Source organism: Anabrus simplex, chromosome 6 (assembly GCF_040414725.1).
Source record: "Anabrus simplex isolate iqAnaSimp1 chromosome 6, ASM4041472v1, whole genome shotgun sequence".
Lineage (NCBI taxonomy): Eukaryota > Metazoa > Arthropoda > Insecta > Orthoptera > Tettigoniidae > Anabrus > Anabrus simplex.
Genome location: NC_090270.1, coordinates 249,207,996 through 249,229,694, shown reverse-complemented (window position 1 = coordinate 249,229,694; position 21,699 = coordinate 249,207,996). Strand labels below are relative to the sequence as shown.

General features: G+C 38.7%; 1 protein-coding gene across 1 annotated transcript in view; it reads left to right on the top strand.

Annotated features, from left to right (window-relative positions):
• stmA (Protein EFR3 homolog stmA) overlaps positions 1–21,699 on the top strand; it is a 150,015-nt gene that overhangs the window by 40,220 nt on the left and 88,096 nt on the right. Inside the window, exons 9-11 of the mRNA XM_067150356.2 lie at positions 5,511–5,646; positions 18,138–18,427; positions 20,104–20,276. Coding sequence (XP_067006457.1) covers positions 5,511–5,646; positions 18,138–18,427; positions 20,104–20,276 — 599 coding nt within the window. The remainder of the gene's footprint in view (positions 1–5,510; positions 5,647–18,137; positions 18,428–20,103; positions 20,277–21,699) is intronic.

Here is a 21,699-nt window from a genome sequence, read left to right as displayed (position 1 = left end):
ATTCTTTGTTACAATATTTATTGTTTTCCCTACAGCAGGAGTGTTTGATGTGCATGTAATATGTTGAGTCGTCAGCCCGAAGGATAGTTGGATCCTCTACGTCCTCAGCCCAAAGAATATTTGGATTCTCTACAGATCCACCATCAGCTGTCATAGGTAGCCTTACTATAGAGGCACACTAGGGAAATGAGGAATGAGGTAGTTCCTATTAATTTCCTTGCTGAGATGGTACCGTATTTCTCCGAATCCAAGTCAACTTTTTTTTCCCAGAATCTCATGTGAAAAATCAAGGGTCGTCTTGCATTCACGACCTAACAGTAAAAACACTGGCAGCTACCATGGTTGTTTCCCTTCACCCCGCACCCACGCACGCATAAAACTCGACCTTCAACGTCCACATCTATTAGGCGTATAGGCTACATCGCTAGCCGCGGCAACCGGTTGTACAGTGCCTCTGTGTAACGTCGCTATTCCTGAACTTCTTTTCGTTTTCAAGTTGGGTATTATTATTATTATTATTATTATTATTATTATCATCATCATCATCATCGAGTACTTGTAAATTAAGAGTTGTCATCCACCCCCTGTGGGGGGGGGGCTCAGACGAAGAATACACCCATGGTATCCCCTGCTTGTCATAAGAGGCGTCTAAAAGGGGCGAGCAAGTGATGATCGAATTAGAACCATGAGACTACTTGTAATTAGTACCATCACGCGGGGAACACCATGGGTCGCATTTACTTGCACGTAGTACCACTATGTTAGGTAAAAAATAGGTTTGTGATTAGTAGCAACAGAGTGCGCTGCCGGCTTTTACAGTACCTGTGACTAGTACCACTATATGAAAGACACCATGGTTCTAGCTTGCCTATGATTAGTATCCACTATATGAGGAATACCACGGGATAGTACGAGTCCCTGTGGTTAGTACACTTATGTGATGAACACTATAGGTTTTTGTTGCTTGTAAATGGCGCCGTAATGTGTGAAACACCATAGATCTGTATTACATGTGCAAATTTTATTACCTCTGAGTAGTACCATAATGTGTGGAATACCGCATGTCTTTGCTATTTTGATCAGTACCGCAACATGACAAATACCATGGTTCTATTTTCCTAGCTATAAGTATCATTATGAAGGGCCAATGATGTGGATTTTGGACCGCTTTAGACTACAAGCATAATCAATTCAGTATTGTGCTATAGAAGCAGTCCCTTGGTCAGTAATACTAATCTTTTACATCGGTTTCTGTGAATGTGAGGCATTGCAGCTCAGATCTACTGATTGTTTTAAATTCATATCCATCCATTCATTCTTCGTGATCACGTTTTGAATTCTGGTCAGTGGAGGATTTTGGACTTTTAATTTGTCATTACATTTTGTCTCATTTCGTACCATTAGGGGCCAACGACCTAGATGCTAGGCCCCTATAAACAACAAGCATCATCATCATCATCATCATCATCATCATCAAGAATTGTCATCTCTCATTGTTCTAGCCACTTGGATAACCATGGACTTGGCAAGTAACAATTCCCTGAAATATTTAAAAAATGCTCCTGTATTAGCCTCTACTAAAATGTTTCTCAAATCCGCAGTGGCATCAAAACATGCAAGCCTTCAAATTCTTAGAAAAAGCATGGCTACACAGTTTTTACAATCTGCTTTACGTCGCACTGACACGGATAGGTCTTACGGCAACGATGGGATAGGAAAGGCCCAGGAGTTGGAAGGAAGCAGTTATGGCCTTAATTAAGGTACAGCCCCAGCATTTGCCGGGTGTGAAAATGGGAAACCACGGAAAACAGTCTTCAGGCCTGCTGACAGGGGGGTTTGAACCCACTATCTCTTGGATGTGAGCTCACAGCTGCATGTCCCAAACCACACATCCAACTCGCCCAGTGGCTACTCAGTGGCTGAGTTACAAGACATCTACTGTATCTGACAGTAAAATTAACAGTTTTACAGACAGCGGGGATATTTTCATGATGGATCGTCTTATTGTAAAGACACATGGAATAGGTATTGCTGGCAAATTTTCAACGAGTTCTCGTCAATATGATGATGCCAATTTCCAGTTCATGGTTATTAAACATACAGAAATGAAGAATAATTGATTAGCCACAAAGAAAATACGATATAACTAAAGCCAATGTTTTGTATTAGCGTGAAGACAAATATAGCTTTTAAATGCGTAATGTACAAACAGTGCATTCAGTGGCCTGCAACACGAATGCTTTAAAGAAGTCTAAGATGAAATTGTGTGGTATGTGCGTGAAAAAACGCAAAGGCGAAATGACCATATCACGGCACAGTAAACTCTTTGACCTTCAACTGGTCTGAGTCTTCATTATACATCACTAACTGCTGAAGTTGACAGAAGCCAGCAAGCGAGACGTGCATCTAGTGGCAGCCAGTTGTAGCTGACACTTGGTTAAAGTAACAGTTTTATAGACAGCAGGAATATTTTCCTGATAGATCGTCATATTATAGAGACCTGGAACATGTATTGTCGGCAAATTTTCAGCAGGTTCCCTTCAGTATTATGATACCAACCGGGCAACTTCGCCGTGCGGTTAGGAGTGCTTAGCTGTGAGCTTGCATCCGGGAGATAGCGGGTTCGAACCCCACTGTCGGTAGCCCTGAAGATGGTTTTGCGTGGTTTCTCATTTTCACACCAGGCAAATGCTGGGGCTGTACCTTGATTAAGGCCACGGCCGCTTCTTCCCATTCCTAGGCCTTTCCTGTCCCATCGTCTCCATAAGACCTATCTGTGTCTGTCCGATGTAAAGCAACTAACAAAAATCTTCCGGAAATAAAGAATAATTGTACAGCCATAAGAAAATGCAGCACAACTAAAGCCAATATAGAGCGTTGGCACGATGGCACGAAAACAGATATAGTCTAAAAATGCATACTGTACAACAAAGACATTCATATGATTTCACAAAGCACCTTTTAAGCCTTTTTTTTTGAACGAAAATGTTGGGGTTGTCTTGCATTCAGGGTTGTCTCCGATTCGGAGAAATACTGTAGCTGCTGTTACATATTGGTCTGTCAAGCCCATGGAAATGCATGCATTAACTGACCCTATGAACAACACTTTCACACCATCCATCACAGGGACTGGCTGTGTAAGGAATGGTGCAATGAGTAATACTTGTACCTTGGTTATTTCTATAGAGTAAGTCAAGGACAAGACTGAGATAGATGGAAAAATGAAAATGACAAATCTGATAAAACACATACCAGAAGACTTAATACATTCTGCACATGGTATCTCACCCAAGATGAATCTGAGAGAATATTTGGCATAGGTGCATATTTTGTTGAATTTCCTCTTTTTTTTTTTACTTTTTTTTTCTTAAACACCAGGATAGTATTAAAAAGATCAGTTGTTGCAGTTGCATCATTCTCAAGAAGTGACTTTCAACAATGTTTCTCTGTGATAGTAAAATATTAACACATGCAATATAGAATGTTTTGTTTAAAAAAGTGTTTTTCTTATTGCTGTGAGTAAACATTTTGAGTGCCTTCTGATCCCAACTTGGCAGGTTCGGTCCTGGCTCAATCCGATGGCATTTGAAGGTGCTCAAATACATCAGCCTCGTGTTGGTAGATTTACTGGTATGCAAAAACTGATGTGGAACTAAATTCCAGAACTTTGGTGTCTCTGAAAAACGTAAAAGTAGTTAGTGGGACGTAAAGCAAATATTAAGTTATCAAACCACTTCTACTAATTTCTAGTACAAAAAAAAGTCATTTTTATTTATAGTTTCTAAGTGTCCCTACCATAATGTGGTGAACTTCACGCCTTCAGTCTGTACCAGATAGATTAAAATAATCAAACTGTAAATACAGATGACCATAAGGATCTATTAGAATTGCATTAATCATGAACAAATTTCAAATATCGTCATCATCATCATCATCACTGGTGGCCTGCCTATTGGCAGGTCTTTGCACAAATTCATTAAGGGTTATAAATTTCATGTTGTTGGTCCATCTTCAACCATTCTCTTTATCTTCACTCGTCTTGAGTGTCGTTTGCTGACAATAGAACTCTTAAATTATCCCATCAGCATGCCACACTGGCTCAAGGCTAGCGTAGGTTTTAATGTTAGTTGCTGAAATCTTAAACCACACAGAAAGTTAAACATCTGATGACGAATACGCCACACTGTACTCGTGCTATGGTGACAGTGTGGTACTGCTCAGATGGAAAACATTGCCTGTGGGAGATGGTATGGCCCGTCTAGCATGGTTACGGAATGCAACAATTGACAGTAGGTTTAGTTTCATTCCATTCTGCATTTCATTCACTAGTTATAAATTTCTGTTTTTGTTAATTACAATCTTCTCTTTCTTGCAATAAAGAGTTTGCCATATGTTTTATTTGTTGTTGCTTGTGAATATGTTCATGACATAAAGCTTACCAATTTTGGGTAGTTTTGAGGTGTTCTTTAATATATGCTTTGATCATACTTCACTTTTAAAGACAACTTTTCTTTATGTTAAGTTACTGATGTATAACTTTGTGTCCGGCTCATTGGCTGAATGTCAGCATTGAGCCTTCGGTTCAGAGGGCCCTGGGTCCGATTCCCAGTCGGGTCAGGGATTTTAATCGCCTCTGATTAATTCTTCTGGCCCAGGGACTGCATGTTTGTATTTGTGCCAACACTTTCCTCTTCAAATTCACACAACACACTACACTACCAACCACCACAGAAACATGCAATAGTAATTACATCCCTCCATATAGGGTTGGCGTTAGGAAGGGCATCTGGCCGTAAAACAGGGTCAAATCCACATGCGCGACACCATTCTCACCCGCGACCCCCTAGGTGTGGGAAAAGCGGTAGAAAAAGAAGACCGAGCTCGATAGCTGCAGTCGCTTAAGTGCGGCCAGTATCCAGTATTCGGGAGATAATAGGTTCGAATCCCACTGTCAGCAGCCCTGAAAATGGTTTTCCGTGGTTTCCCAAATGCTGGGGCTGTACCTTAAGGCCACGGCCGCTTCCTTCCCACTCCTAGCCCTTTCCTGTCCCATCGTCGCCACAAGACCTATCTGTGTCGGTGCGACGTAAAGCAACTAGCAAAAAAAAAAAAAAAAAGAAGACGATTGATATATAACTTTGTTAATTTGCAAAGATTGACTGAAATTTGCAAGTTCTACATGACATGTCACCACACCTTATCAAGGTTACAACGATAGAGGGAGATTACATATACATTATTAAAATTGCTATAATTATAGAATGAAATGCAATACTCGAAATTGTTCGGCAAAATTCTTATCAGTATTTTGTTTGAAGTTGGTTTGTTCAAACTGTAGTGTTGCTAAGCTACCATTGCATGCATATGTGAATGTACATGTGAATTGTGTTGTAATTAACATATCTTTCTGTGATAAAGGTTAGGTTATATTATGGGAGACATGTATGTAGGACCCATGTTCTTTATATCATTATTCCGTCAAGAAATTATCCGTTGTATCTCTTTCGCAGGCACAATACTCGTACGCAGTGGTAGAAACGCTCATGTCACATCTTGACGAGAACTCCAAGTCTAGTCCTAAAATACGAACCAGCATAGCAGATGTATTGTCCAAAATAATTGCCATTGCTGCTGGTGAAAGTGTTGGTAAGTAAAAATCTTGTGAATTTGTTGCACTTGTCATGGTGTACATCTACTTGTACTCTTCATAGTCATCCTTAACCCCTCAGCGCCGACCTCTCTACGTGGTACAGACCCTCTTTTCTTCTGTAGCCGCCGACCTCTATACGTGGTATAGACCCATACATGGTTTCACATTTACGGCTATAGCACGAAGAGTTTTGGAGTTATGGATATGCAAATTGTTTTGTTTCCAAGAAGACATTTTGATGTTTATCAGTGTTGTAAATAAGAATTGAAGATCATTAAAATGTAGTTGTTTTTGCAAGGATAAATATTTGTCAAGTAAGTCTGAGCACTAAACTCTGCTTTTATTAAAGTCAGTTTGCTTCATTCTTTCCCACAGAATAAAATAAAGAAATGATGATCTGAGAAGTTTGTCTTTTCGCATGATGTTCGTTGCTCTATTTTTACATTGAGAGTGTGGTTTATTTATTATATTTGTCATTATTTCTTGGCTTGTAATATTTTCACAACTCTCCATGAGCGCTCTGTAGGCATGAGTTAGTGCTGCTCTCTGTCATAACTGAATAAGGGGAATAACATTTTCGTCCTGCTGCTTCCGGTTTCGCTGCAGCTTCATCAACCCTTGTGACGCGCCACGCTCGATGGCTAGCCCCAGCCGTGGTTCGACTGACAGTAATGTGTTTGAAATATTGTATAATTCAGATAAAAGTTTAGTCGAAAGTAGTAGTGGTAGTATGACTAGCAGTGATAATGAAATAGATGATGTGGCTGTGGCGGTTGCAGTAGTAAATGATGAGAGTGAGGATGAGGAGGAACCAGTACTTGGAAATTTCATGTAGGAGACAATGGATAATTATAAGGTCAGAGGGAAGTTTTCAACAGTGAATTTGGATTCCTAAATTCTCTAATAATATTCAGACAAGTCACAGGGACAAACATTGAGCAGTTTTCTTATCGGGTTCAGCTGGTAGAAGGTTTGTTTACAAAATACGCTCGCTCGGCCGGAGAACGAAATATCAAGGCCGGCGCACATCAGATAATACTGTTCCAAGGTTGGAGGAAAGACATTTCATCAGCAAATTAGCACCCAAGAGTGAGAAATCCAAACCTCAGAGACGTATCGTGTGTTCAAAACACGGCGAAAAAAAGACGTCGGTGTACTGCTGCCAGGAGTGTGACTTGGGTCTCTGTCTCGAAGAGTGCTTCGAACTCTATCACACGAAACTAAATTACTAAAGTAATGTGAAACAATTATGTAATTATCTGCATGTACATAGTTCTATCATAAAGAATTCCAAATTTCATGAATATCCGGCTACTCTTATACTTGTAGCAACGCTTTAAGTGAATGTATTTCAGTCGCGCGTAGTTGAAATCTCATCCGGCCGCGGGGTTGGAAGCTCTTTAAATGGCTGCGACGCTGAGGGGTTAATAATTTGATGAAACATGAAAATTATGAGGAGAAATTATAAGTGCAGCTGGATTTCAGGGAAGAAAGTTACACTGTGCAGAATGAAGTGTAGTAAGCTTGCCTCTTACTGAGACCTATGGTCGATTCTCAGCTATGTCAGGGATTTTTACCTGGATCTGAGGGCTAGTTCAAGGTCCACTCAGCTTATATGAGAATAGTTCAGGAGCTATCTGACGATTAGATAGCAGGCCTGGTCTAGAAAGCCAAGAATAACAGCCATAGCTGTTTGGGCTGATCAGCAATTGTGTGTTAGACCAAGGCCCATCAGTGTTGCATACCTGCCAACTTTTATATTTTGTCCATAAAATTTACAGAAAGACAGTGTGTTTTGTGGTTTAACGGATGAACTATAATATTTTACAGGTTTATGTATCAAGATCCTCTTTTTAAAATTTGTGCCAGAGCAAGCTTCCACATGCTGCCGATACAGCTGTGTGACCAGTGAATACATTGCTCTGATTTATATCCATCCAATCGTTACAGTCCTCGACTGGGAATGCGGGATGTGTCTTGAATCCTTGTTGATCTGTATCGATTCGTAGAGACCGACTCTTGGATAACTGTACGCTTGTTCTCTGCATTGATTCATTCAATAATAACATTTACTGTCCTGTATAAAAAATAGTTTGTTCTTCACAACGAATTACAAAGCATAGGTCATGTTGTGGTTACAAAAAAACCATATGAATTATGTTCATTGCCTAATTTGCTTCATATTTATTGCCACATATTCCAAAGCTGAGGTTATGTAGCTGTAGAGTAATGTGAATTGTGTTGGTTGCTTGTTTTTTCTCATGATCATTGTTTATTGGTAATCTTGAGTAAATCTACGAAAAAACATGTGTTTAGGGAAACATATTCTTTGAGTTTCTACGAATAAACATCATGTGTTTAAGGAAACCTATTCTTTAAGTTTCCCATGTATACTGAAATCAAGAAAAGGTGACAAATTTGTGTTTTGTACTGTGTGCTCTTGTGATATTAACATAGCACATGGTGGCAAAAATGACCTGGCTAATCATGCAAAGTGTGTTAAACATCCTGGTAATTTGAAATCTAAGGAAGAAAATCAGAAACTTTTTTTTTTGCCGAAGCTGGAGATAATGTTTATGATGTAATAAAAGCCAAGTGTTTTACTTCTTTTTTAGTGGAACACAACATTCCATTGAGTGCAGGTGATCATGTGGGAGCTTTGTTCAGAAAGATGTTCACTACATCCAAAATTGCAAAAAAGTATGGTTGAGGTCGCACAAAAACGTGTGTCCTGAACGAAATGGCACGTATTGCAACATAGGACATTGTTACTTGTTTACAGAATAATCCATTTTCTTTGTCGACAGATGGAAGCAATGATACCGATTCCAAGTTGTATCCCATAGTGGTTACTTTTTATGATGCTGCTCGAGAAAGTATTATAAGTACTATTTTATTGGTACCAGCATTGGAAGGGGATTTGACAGGGCATAACATAGGAAAGCTACTGCTGTCATAATTGGAATGAAATAAAGTGCCAATTAAGAACTGTCTGGCATTCTGTTCTGACAATGTTCCTGTTATAATTGGACAGAAAAATGAAGTCTAGCAGTTTAGAAAGAAGCTCATCAGGATATTTTTTATATTGGTTGACTATTATTGTAATTCACAGTTCAGTAGGTACCAGTAATCATTAAATTCTTATCTTTTGATTGGTTCTAGCTGCCATCTAATTAACTTAGCTGCTGAAAAAGCTGCTGCAACTTTACAAGTTAGATTGATGAGATTCTTGTTGATATCTTCTATTACTTGGAGAAGAGTGCCAAAAGAAAAGAACGTCTCCAGAAATTTAAAATTGTGCATGGTAAAGAAACGAAGAAGTTGTTGAAGCATGTATGCACAAGATGGTTAACCCTAGCCAGGTTTTCAGACAGATTATTAGATCAGTGGGATCCACTTCTTTCATTTTTTAAGGATGAGGTGGTAATGTATGCTCCAAATATTTCTGCCAATTTATCTTTTTTTACTATTTCCAAAGGGCACAGGAGATCTGATGACAAACAAATGAAGAGTTTGTGATTCTCCCTCCTTCTCCTCCTCCTCCTCCTCATCTTCTGCCAAAAGAATGGCATGTTCTTCCAAACATGAATCCCACTATATCTCGTGAAGAAAAGCTGCTTATGTTTCTTTCCTCTGACCTAAACAAGGCATTTTGTACTATTTTACATGTGACTATCCCATCATTTGATAAGATAAATACCGACCTTCAGAGTGCTTCCCCACATATCCATTTACTGTTTGACGTAATGATGGATCTATTGAAACAGATGCTTACCAAGTTTGTCAAGCCAAGTGTAGTTAAACGGTCTGCATTGCTTGATGTCCAGTATCACCCAATCCAGAATCAGAAGGATGATGATGAACTGGTTAATTGGCATTCAAACCTCAAACTTCGTTAAGGTGCCTTGGCAAACAAACCACACCGGAATTATTAAGAGGCAAAAGCCATTAGGGATGAGTTTATGGAGTACTTTGTCAGATGAAGGCCGTGTACCATGGCAGGATTGGTATGATTAGAGGTACAGGGAGTTTTAGAAGCTGGAATTTAATCGTAATTTTTTATTAAAATGTTTTAGTTTCAAGTAGAACATCCTAACCATATTCTGATTACTTGTCCCCCTTACAGTTCAAGGCCTCCATATCTTTATTAGCTTGGATCATTCAGCACTATGTACACTTACGGGATCATTCATGAGATGCTAGGGCTAGGTTGAGAAATTCAAAACAAGTACATCAAGGAAGTATAGCTGTCACCAGTAGCCAAAAATTGAACTGTAAGCAATGGTCTGACGGATTGCTTCACGAAAATTGGTTCGGACTTTGCAATCATTGGTCCAACCTTCTCCAACAAAAATTCAAAATCTTTCTGGTTCACCCGTGTAAAAATTTTGAAATACGCTTTTTTGTCATCCAACAACTTCTCAAATAATTCATGCAGTACTGTACTCGATTTGATCGAACGAACAATTCTCGCTTCCACCACTGGGGCCGTTTTCACCTTGGTCAAAGTCAGGTGAGGAACTGTTGCCTTGGTTGCCTTGATGGAAAAACATTTGTAATTGGTGACACGTCTCCACAAGTGACGCATGCTACACCCGGCAACGCATGCAGCATACCACATCTTTTCTGCCCCACTGACTACAAGCCGCATGCTACAAAGAACATTTGTTGCCAGCCGCATGCTACATGTAAACTTTTGCCACAGGCAGTGGAATCGTACCTTTACACATCATTTTAGATCGTCTGATAACTTTATCAGGTCACCTCACCATAAACAGTACTACAGTTAGCTCTGCTAGTTGTGAAACTGAGAAGTCTAAGTGAACAGATTTGAATTCAGACATTTCCTCTTGTTAACGTGAACAACATGCTGAGTTTGATTCAGTGACCTTCACTAAGCCTGCTATCTTGAGTCTGAGAAGCTACCTCACTAACCAATAGAATGTCAATACACTGAATTAAAATTCACTAATATTATCATCATTAGTTGCAATGAACTCTCATTATGATCAGTTTCTATGACTATGAAAACTTGGCAGGAACTTCCTTCTTCTTATTTCTTCTCAAATACAGCTGTTGCAGATTGGTTTCCTTTCCTTGCAAAAGATTGATCATCTCTGGAAGTTCTATCTCCTAGTCTTATTCTGTAATTAGTAGCAGTCCTGAACATTTATATGCAACTCATTTCAAGTAGTTGCAGCATGCTATTACTACGGTGAAATGATATAGTACTTACTCTGTTGGCCGTGTGTTCCAAAACTGTCTCAATATCATCAATCAGTATAATGCAAGAGAAATAACCTTATTGAAGAAAGGATATCAGCTATTTTTCAGATTTCACTTCTATATTGTGCCTAGACCATTGATTTGGATGAGAATGCAGTGAGTCGAATAAACATTCAGGAGCAGTGTGATACTGTCCTCTAAGTAGAGAATTCTTTGAATGATTTTTCATGTAATTTTATATGCAAATGTTAACTTGACATATTTTTCATTCTTTTTTGGATCTTCAAGGAGCCTCAAACCGCTTTTATATAGACAGATAGGAACACACAGTAGGATAAACACAATGACAGGTCATTACTATCAGCATTCTTCTTATTCTTCTTCTTTGAGTCTGTCTGGGAGGGAGAGCATTAACAGGTGTATGAAAGTATGACACTAACACAAACCTGGAACGGAGCATCTGCTGATGAGGAACTTACGAATTTGGAAAACACCGAAACAAAATAACAGTAGTAAAAGGACAGGGAACAGAGACTACCTGCATAAATCCTTAATGGCTGGCAACCATGTATTACTTAAATTGATAGCCAGTGTCCCTGTTTAAATCATTAGTATTTCTGCATATTTCCACTCTTTCTCGTATAATCCTAATAATAATTCACTGAAGTGCCGATTGACTCGGTTATGTCTCTCATTGAGCATCTGTTCCCTGAGGACATTACTAAGCTATTTCACCACTGCATGACTTCCAGCTATTTCTTATAGGGTGGGCAATTTTATGAACAGATGGACGGAGTGTCTTTTGGAAATCAACTTTCACCAATAGTGGCTAATTTCATTATGGAGAATTTTGAGGAGGCTATTGCTTCAGCACCCGTCAAACCTATGATTTGGCGGAGGTATTCTGATGTTAAATTTGTGGTCTGGGCAGGTCGTCTTCAGAAACTTCAGCCATTTCTAAACCACGTAAATCAGCAACATCCTTCAATTAAATTCACTATGGAGATGGAGTCAGATGAATGCCTTCCTTTCGTGGATATTCTAGTAAGAAAGAAACTGGACTGTTCCTTAGGACATACTGTCTATCATAAGCCTACCCACATGAATCACTATCTTCATGCAGATTCTCATCACCATCCAGCACAAAAAGAAGGCATTCTCATGACACTCACCAAGAGGGCGATACAAATTTATGAGCTATCAAATATCCAGGAGGAGTGGGACACAGTTACATTCAAGAGTAACGGTTGCAGTGATGTATAGATTCAGAGCCCTGTATCCCAGAGGGATGACTACTTAAAGTTCACAGAAAGAAGTGAAGGGAACTGTCTACACACCTTTCACAATACCGCAGATCAAATTGCCAAGGTCCTCCGCAGGCACAATATTAAAGCAGCGTTCGACACAATCTCTAATTGCTCACAGTTTAGGGAAAACCAAGGACAAATTGTTCCCACTATTACACCCTGGGGTGTACACAATTCCCTGTACTTGCAGCAAGGTATACATTGGCCAAACATGCAGGTCCATTGGTACTTGTATCAAGGAACATGAACATAATATTTTGTCTCAACCAGCCAGACAAATCAGCAATAGCTGAGCACGCCCTATCATCGGGTCATAGATATTAGATGAAGTTATCGATATGCCAAAAGAAAATATCGATATCTCTCTATCAATTGATATATTTTCCAAAACAAATAAGGTTTTATATTATAAAGTACTGGTACATTAAATTTGAGATCACAGGAGTTCCAGGAAATACAAAATAATTAATAGAACCCAATAAAGCAATCAAAATTCAGTATTGAAATCATGATAAAAATATATTCGAGTACAAAATCAAACACACTGAGGTTATGTTTTTATTCTGATTTAAAATATAACTGGATTTTTGGCATGCAAAACATGAACAAACAAAAACACTTAGAACTTCACTGTACTATTTAGAAAAATAAGCCTAATTAATTAAGATATAACGATCATAGTATGAAATTCATGATACACTATAATTAAATGCAAAATGAATCATAATTATATGTTTTCTTGTTGAATAGAATACATTAGTAGACCTTTGATACACAAAATATGAACCAACTAAAACATTTAGAACCATTCATTGTCTGGAACACTACTTAGAAAAGTTTTTTTTTTTTTTTTTTGCTAGAGGCTTTACGTCGCGCCGACACAGATAGGTCTTATGGCGACGATGGGATAGGAAAGGACTAGGAGTGGGAACGAAGCGGCCGTGGCCTTAATTAAGGTACAGCCCCAGCATTTGCCTGGTGTGAAAATTGGGAAACCACGGAAAACCATTTTCAGGGCTGCCGATAGTGCGATTCGAACCTACTATCTCCCGGATGCAAGCTCACAGCCGCGCGCCTCTACGCGCACAGCCAACTCGCCCGGTAGTACTTAGAAAAATAACCTTGTCCAAGTATTTTGGGGAGAGAGAATTTCATAATGGAGTGATCGTAGCACCAGCCTTCGAGAACAGACGTTCACATGGTACTGACGTAGCCATCTGAATGAAATGCTTTTAGCCTGCTTGTAGAGTCCTGGGAAGATGGTTTGTATATCTTCCCATTGCATTAGAGGATTGCTATTCAAGGAGCATACAGGATTAGACAAGTATAATGGAAATTGAACACCTTAATGATATTTGAAACATCCCCTCTGTAATGCGCTAGTAATTCTACCGGTATCTACCATGAGCACTAGGGAACCTGTTATGCTGCCATCTTGCGGCGTTTAGCTGAACTAAACCGACACGCGATTGTCTTGGTGGATAACAATAATAAGCAATCGTCAGCTGGGACCTGTGAAGAGATTATTGGAAGAAAAAGCAAGCTCTTGCTGTTACTGTTGGGTCTTTAATTAGATTCCTGAATTAATTGATACGGGATGATCCGATCTCCGTGTGGCGAGGGCCACAAAATTTTGGGTTTGAATTTATTTGAAAATTTCCTGCAGAAACTGTGAGTAGCCTTTTCGATTTACTCAACCTGGAGGTACATGAATATGTGAAGCACTAAATGTAGTGGAACTGATTTGTGTTGTTCGGTATACCCTCAACTGAATTTCTCTGGGTGTTATTTAAACATCGCCGTGAGTGAGAATTTCTGTTATCAAAGTGACTATGTTAAAATTAACTTGGATTTGAATTAGTTACCAGATTCTTATTGGGCTGTATTGTAATAATTTAGGAAATTATGTTTGTCCACTAATCACTCTGGAAACATCTCCTTTAAACTAAGCTATGTCTTGAAAGGTGTTGTCATAAAGAGTTTTTTTTTTTTACTACGATACTTAAGAAGGTGTATCATAACACCTTCTGTGTTTTACCTCGTGTCTATTCATTTGGGATAGTTGAACTATCATGTAAAGGTAGATGAAAGCATGAGTGGAAAATTGTTTCTTTAACGGCTAATTTTTCCTTTGAAGGTTATCTTTTGGATGGGGTGCCATTTTGTTTTTGATCGTGTGACCCGGTTTCCATGGCGATCTTCACAACACATGGGTGGCAGTATTCTGCGTTGCGTTTGTCATTTGACGTTTCTATGCTCTGTTTCTGGTGAACATCTGATGTACGTCAATTGAATTGGGATGTTCTTGTTTTTGGTTTTAGGGGGTGTGAAACTGATTACGTTCTCACGTATCTCTGTGTTTTGAGTATTTCGGAAGTATTAATTAGACTTATCTGGGAAGTTTTTATTCTGATAATCTTGTAATCAACTTCTCATTCGTGTTTTGATTTTGTTCCTGATTTGTTCTTGGTGGAACTTTGGAACTAATACTGATTTTCCTTGATTCCTATTGGATCATTCTAAAAGCCGTCATTAGGAAACATTTCTCTGCTCCGCTCTCATATTGGAGGGTAGAAACAAGGCCTTGAATTTAGGATTTTAATTAATTAGAGTTACATCTGTTCTTAAATGAAAAGTTTATAACTGAATTTGAGTAGCTTATGGTGAAAACAGTTTCTACTATTTTCAAAACTATACAATTTTAATGGTCCCATTTCACTTAACTTAATTCTTGTTTTCATTTAATTTAATTTTGGGACTTACTATTTTATTGGTCTTTCTGTTTCTTAGTTTTTCATTAAAGTTCTTTGAGTCTTAATACCTGTTTTATTTTAGTCAGTAGTAACTTATTTATTCTCTATCCACCTGACCTTGGTGGACCCTAGTATTTTCCACGCATTGGTACGACCTTCTGTGGGGAATTTCCTTGTTCATATTGCCCTGGGTCGTCCAACAACTATCGTGTTATACCTCCTCGAAAGTACGTGATACAAGTAAAATGATAGTTCATCACTCAACAACTGCGATTGTTTCTGCTTTTTTGTACCCTGAGCTAATTGTTTATGAGCATTCCAGAGGTCATAACCAGTGGTATTTGTGGTATCTTCTTCTGATTCACTTGAACGTGAGCCTGCAGAAGAAAGAGTGTCTTCTTTTATAGCAGCTTGAATTTTTGCCATGGCTTTGGCACTTCCAGCAGGATCTTGGAAATGTATGTTTTTGAATCTAGGATCCAAGATATTGGAGATCACAACAATGGACAAATGTTCAATTGGACTGAATCATTTTAAGGTTCTTTAGGAAACAGTCTTTTGTGGATTGGTTGGCTGGTATTTTAGTGGAAAAGTCATTAATCTGTGATGATAAACAATTGAGCATAGGAATGACCTTCGAAAGGGTCACATCCTGCTCCCCTGAAATGTTTCTCGTTACAAACTCAAACGGTTTAAGGAGATGGAGGAGTTGTTTTAAAATTTCTATTTCCGATAACAACGGCATTTTAGGACTCGAAGCATCAACAAGTTCCTAAAATCGCTCAATCATGTAGAATGTTAAGTTCTATCTCGTTTTGACGTTGTGAAACGCTCAGAGATGCTTACACTGTTTTTTATGAATTTCACAATGTCTCTTACTTTGGATATCAGCTCACTAGTGCACATCATGGATGTAGCCACTTCTGTAACCAAATTTAGGGTATGAGCAAAACATGGAAGACTACGATTTTCGAACGACTTCTTCATAGCTGCTACCATATTAGAACCGTTATCTGTCACAACACTCAAGACTTTGTCCTGTACAATACCCCAGTCCTTCAACACAGACAAAAGAGCATTGTTTATATTTTCAGCGGTATGCGGTGACTGCATGTGTTGTATTGAAACATCAATGGAGAGAAACTGAGTACCCTCTAAAACATGCACAGTGACACCAAGGAAACTTGTCTTGGTTTCTGTCTACAAGAGTCACAAGTTAGGCACAGATTAGGAACCGCTGTGATCCTTGACTTGAAATTGTTTGAGAGAAGTTTATATTTCAAATTTAATTGCTTTCTGACATAAGAAACAAACTGCACTTCAAATGAAGGAGCCAAAAGTTACATCAATCCTTTGAACCCCTTTCCCTCAATAACAGCAAAAGGCTGTTTATCTTTACTTATGAAACAAAGTATGTGACTTACTATTGCAGCATGTCAGAGCCCTCCTTCAGAATACTGAGATGCTTTTTCAAATGCTTGGCTGATCGTGGAGAATGATTTCTTTAGTTGAAGACCGGAGTCACTGTCAGCATTACTTTTATGATTGTCAGAAGGATAAATCCTTGAAGTGGATGGTGATAAAGATAACGAAGGTTCATTTGACTTTGTTTGAAGTACAGTGCACCCTTTTTACTGTCTGTTTTGCACAACCTGGCCAAAGCTGGGTGATAAGATAGGTGGTTGAACGAATTTGTCGTATTTCCACTAAATTTTACGTGTTTAGAACATTGTTTACATTATGACACTTTACTGTCTATTTTTTTAAAAAGTATATCCACACTGTACTGGTCGGTGGAGCCATTTTCACGATTGAAAGTAACTTTCACGGGGAAACCAATGCAGAAACCTCACATGCAATTAAAAGTTCACATTTATTCGCCAAGTACAAAATGTCAACAATATGCAACAGGCCAACAGTACCAACGCAAGACACACGCAGAACATTGGTAAATGAATGGACAGCCAACAATATAAGGAGAATATCCTTGTTACCGGTTACTACCTTTTCTCCATATTAAAATACTTTGTGTTTTCCTGTTAGGCCATTAGACTACTCATGAAATATACTCTTCATTATAATTTTGTACGTGCTGTTCGATTAATACCACTATTTCTTAATTTTTTAATCATCATTTCGATATCGGTAAAATATCACAGAACAATATCGATACCACAAAAATATCGAAAACGAAAATATTGATACTGAAATATCAAATATCGGGGAAAAGTATCTATATTTATTCATATCAGTAATATTGTAATGTCCCTAGTCATGATGTGTTCCATGATATTCGAGCTCATATCCATGCCAAACACTACAGGTCTAGGATTATACGGGAAGCAGTGGAAATTAATAGAAATCCTAACCATTTCAACAGGGACACTGGCTATCAATTAATATGTGGTTGTCAGCCATTAAGGATTTACATACGTAGTTCTCTTACCTGTCCTTTCACTACCGAGCTCGATAGTTGCAGTCACTTAAGTGTGGTCAGTATGCAGTATTCGGGAGATAGTGGGTTCGAACCCCACTGTCGGCAGCCCTGAAGAGGGTTTTCCGTGGTTTCCCATTTTCACACCAGGCAAATGCTGGGGCTGTACCTTAGTTAAGGCCACAGCTGCTTCCTTCCCAGTCCTAGCCCTTTTCTGTCCCATCGTCGCCAAAAGACCTGTGTCGGTGCGACGTAAAGCCAATAGCAAAGAAAATAAAATGTCCTTTCACTATTGTTATTTCGTTTTGGTGTTTCCCAAATTCATACTTTCCTCATCACCAGATGTTCCATTCCAGGCTTGTGTTAGTGTCATACTTTCATAACGTAAGTACATCTGTTATGCCTTCACCTCCCAGACCGACTCTAGATGGTGGCATCTGCTGCGACTTGGAATGTTAGTGCTGTGCCAATGTACAGTGAGCCATCTGGTGACGAATGATCGTACTACTTCCTATTACTAACCGCTAAATTCAAACCTTCATTACTCCTCATGAACAGTCAAGATTTTCTTCTGAAGACGCGGAGCAAACCTCTCAGCAAAAGTAAAGAATTTCACCTTACATTCTTGACATGACATAAGCTCTAAAAACCTATATCATGTCTATAATTATGGGCCGTGAAAGCATCAATGGTAACATTACTATATGTAATTGCTCCTTAAATCTGTTCAATCTGTTGTTTTCACTTTTCTTGGTCTTTGTAAAAAGGTCCGTGTGTGCTGGAGATCATAAATTCTCTGCTGAGCCACCTGCGGGTGTCTGTGACCAGAGAGGCTCCATCGGACGACCCACAGGCACAACGTGATGAGAAATTGTACCAGGAGGCACTCATCAATGCTCTAGGAGAGTTTGCTAATCATTTACCAGATTACCAGAAGATTGAGATTATGATGTTCATCATGAGCAAAGTCCCATATCCTTCGCTCGATCATCTGCGTGGTTTCAATGGACCAGGGGATGTCATGTTACAGAACATTCTCCTCAAATCTCTTCTTAAGGTAAGACCAGTAGACATCATATTTAGGGCTCAGAAGTTTGTAAATTTGTGTTCCTTACTTGAGGTATAAAACATTTTGACTCAAATAATTTCCCCTTTTTTAATTGGTGATTGATTTACTTAGTAATTCGGAAAGGAGGAAATACATGATTTTTATGTTTTTAATATGATAATAGCACAAAGAAAATATGTTTAGTACCAATGAGAGGGCATAAAGGGAGTCTTCAAACTAGGTAATGTCTTCCTAGGATCTTTCTTGATATTTTTAAAACCTTTCTTGAGGTAATTCTTTCCAGAATCAGAACCTGTGATCAGACCATCTGCAAGTACAATTGTTCTATTGATTGTATCTAAATTTTTCCAATATATGGCAAAGGTGGACAGTTGGAGGAAATAATAAAGAACTGGTTCCAGACTACACATGCTTCCAACAATTGGATGGATCGACAGATTCAAAGAGCATTATAATGTGATATATAAAACTGTGTGTGGTGAGTCCAATGGTGTTAATGATGGAAGTGTCCATGATTGGCAAGAGGGTAGGTTGAAGAAACTAGTAAAGTATTATGCATTCAAGGGCATTTTTAACATTGATGAAACTGGTCTTTTTTATTTTCTTTTTCTCCCACTGGTGTCTGGTTGGCCATTTTTGTTCTGTACTTAACATCTCTTCAACACGTACTAGATGTACGTAACACGACCTAATAGGTTGAAAGTCGGTTTCGATTCTGTTTTCACTTTTGTTAATGGTATTAAGGGGCTCATAGTTGAACATGCAGTACTTTTCCAGGCTCTTGACAAAATTTATTGGCTCACACATTTCCATATGAGAACGTTATTTCACACAATAGCTGCTGATTATATACTATCAGGCTATGCACATAGTTACTGGGACATAACACAGATTGCAGCACAGGAGAATCTGTCTCGAGATTCTCACGAGAGTCTCGAGATCTGTGATGTTAGTCTCGAGAGTCTTGAGAGAGGGCATTGCCCATCACTACTATCAATACAGAAAACAAAAGCTTGATATTTAAAGTACCAGTAGAGAGTTGCTGTATGGAAAATATATATAATGAGAAAGGAAAAGAAAAAATGTGGAGAAGAATTAAATGAAAGGAGAACAGTAAATTTAAAATGAAATAAGTGTGACAATCCATGTTACATACTGAAAAATGTAAAACAAAAGAACTTAGCAAAACATGAAGTAATAGACTGCCAAGCAGGTCAGCTGTTAACTGTGGGAAGAGAGGGCAGGAGGGAGAACTTCATTTTTTTTAAATTATGAAAGTAGGATGAGTTATAACTTTGTTTTAAGAAGAATTTTTCATAGAACTTTACGTGTTATGTTTTAGAGTGTTTTATTAACTTCATATAGTATTTTTTTAAAAGCTAAAGAAGGCCCAATGGGGCAAAAACATATACTACTATGTGATTTTTCTTTAAGTTTCCTGTAAGATACGTTTATCTGTTGACTGAGATGGCCTCAGTATATACTTCTTTTGATACACAGTGAATTGTTCAACTCTTGTAAAAACATTGCATTGTTAAATGTTGGCACTGGCTCTGCTTCACTATCATCTTCCTTGTTCTGTGGCTTTGAACATGATGGTGACTCACATAAAACTACAAGCTTCACATTTTTTTTTTTTCAATATGTAAATCCTCTCTCAACAGGTCGGAACAAAGTACCAGACGATCCAGTTCAACACAACATTTCCTATGTCTTTCCTGGAACCTCTGTTACGTATGTCACTGGCAGCTGACCCTGACATGAGACTCCTGGTGCAGAAGATCCTCCACACACTCATAGACCGGCATCACAATCGGGAAAAGCTCCTCAAGCCCACGTAAGTTACATACATATATAGTGAACATGTAAATAGGAACACATAATAGGATAAAAACGACAGGTCAGTGTGTGAAGAGGGACCAGTAGAGATGGACGCAAGGACAAATGTGAAAACACAAGGTCCCACTCTTGGTAGCCCTGAGGAGGTTTTTTTTTGTGGTTTCACATCTTTACACCAGGTAAATGCTGGGGCCTTCCCAATCCTCCCACCTTTGCTTCACCAAAAACCTTCAGTGTGTTACATTAAACCACTAGCAAAAAAAAGTCACAAAAGGACATTGCTTTCTTCAAACAGATATGCTGTACCTCATCAGTCTCAATTCTTTTATGCCCATTTCTTCTCAACCCCCGATAAGCTTGTTTCTGCTTCCTGGCTTGTTTGTTTCCATTACTTGTATTGACCCTTTGGGTTCCTTTTCACCTTTTGTGTTTGTCCTGTTTGACCAGTCTTCTGGCAACTGCATTCACCATTTTGTCTCTTCCCTTTTCATGTGTTTATCTGGCTTTCTTCTTATCCTGCACTTCCCCAATAAAGACTGGAAATCTGTGAAGAGCCCCTCAGTGGGTGTTGATGCCTGCCCTCCTAATGAAACTGGGAAGGAGAAACAAGATCACTGGGGGCTAAAAAGAACTTAATGTGAAAGAACTGCAATTGATGAGAAGAGAACCCATCTATTTGAAGACAGCAGTGTTTGAAGATAATAAGGTAGTTATTTTCCTACACCAAGTGAGTTGGTCTATGCGGTTTAGGGGAGGTGTTAGCTTGCATTCGGGAGATAATGGGTTTGAACTCCACTGTCAACAGCCCTGAAGATGGTTTTCCGTAGTTTACCAGGCTATACCTTGATTAAGGCTTCACTTGCTTCCTTCCTATCCCAGCCCTGTCCTATCGTATCGTCGCCATAAGAACTGCCTTTAAGTTGGTGCAACGTAAAACAAAAGACAAAAGAATTGTCCTTTCATGTGTTCACATGTATCCTTCTTTCCTTTTTTAATTCCCCTTTCGATGCTTGCCTGTTGCTGTGTTTATCCTATTATTTGTTCCTGAATATTGATTACTTGGCCTGTAGGCTGGTCGAATCCTCACTAGCTCTGCCATCAGCTGTCATAAATGGTCTAGGCATTACCGAAGAGGCATACAAGAAAAATGAGGAGCGAGTTATTTTCCTGTTGCGTTCTTCACTGATCCAGAAGTTGCAGTTGCATATCACTCTGCCAAGCCCGTTTGTTTGTTTGTTTATTTATTTATTTATTTATTTATTTATTTATTTATTTATTTATTTATTTATTTATTTATTTATTTATTTATTCATTCATTCATTCATTCATTTTCATGCCGGGAGTGTCTTAGAACATGTTTGGCTCACCTGGTGCACCTCATTCTGTTTGACTCCCGTGGGCGACCTGAATGTCTGGATGTG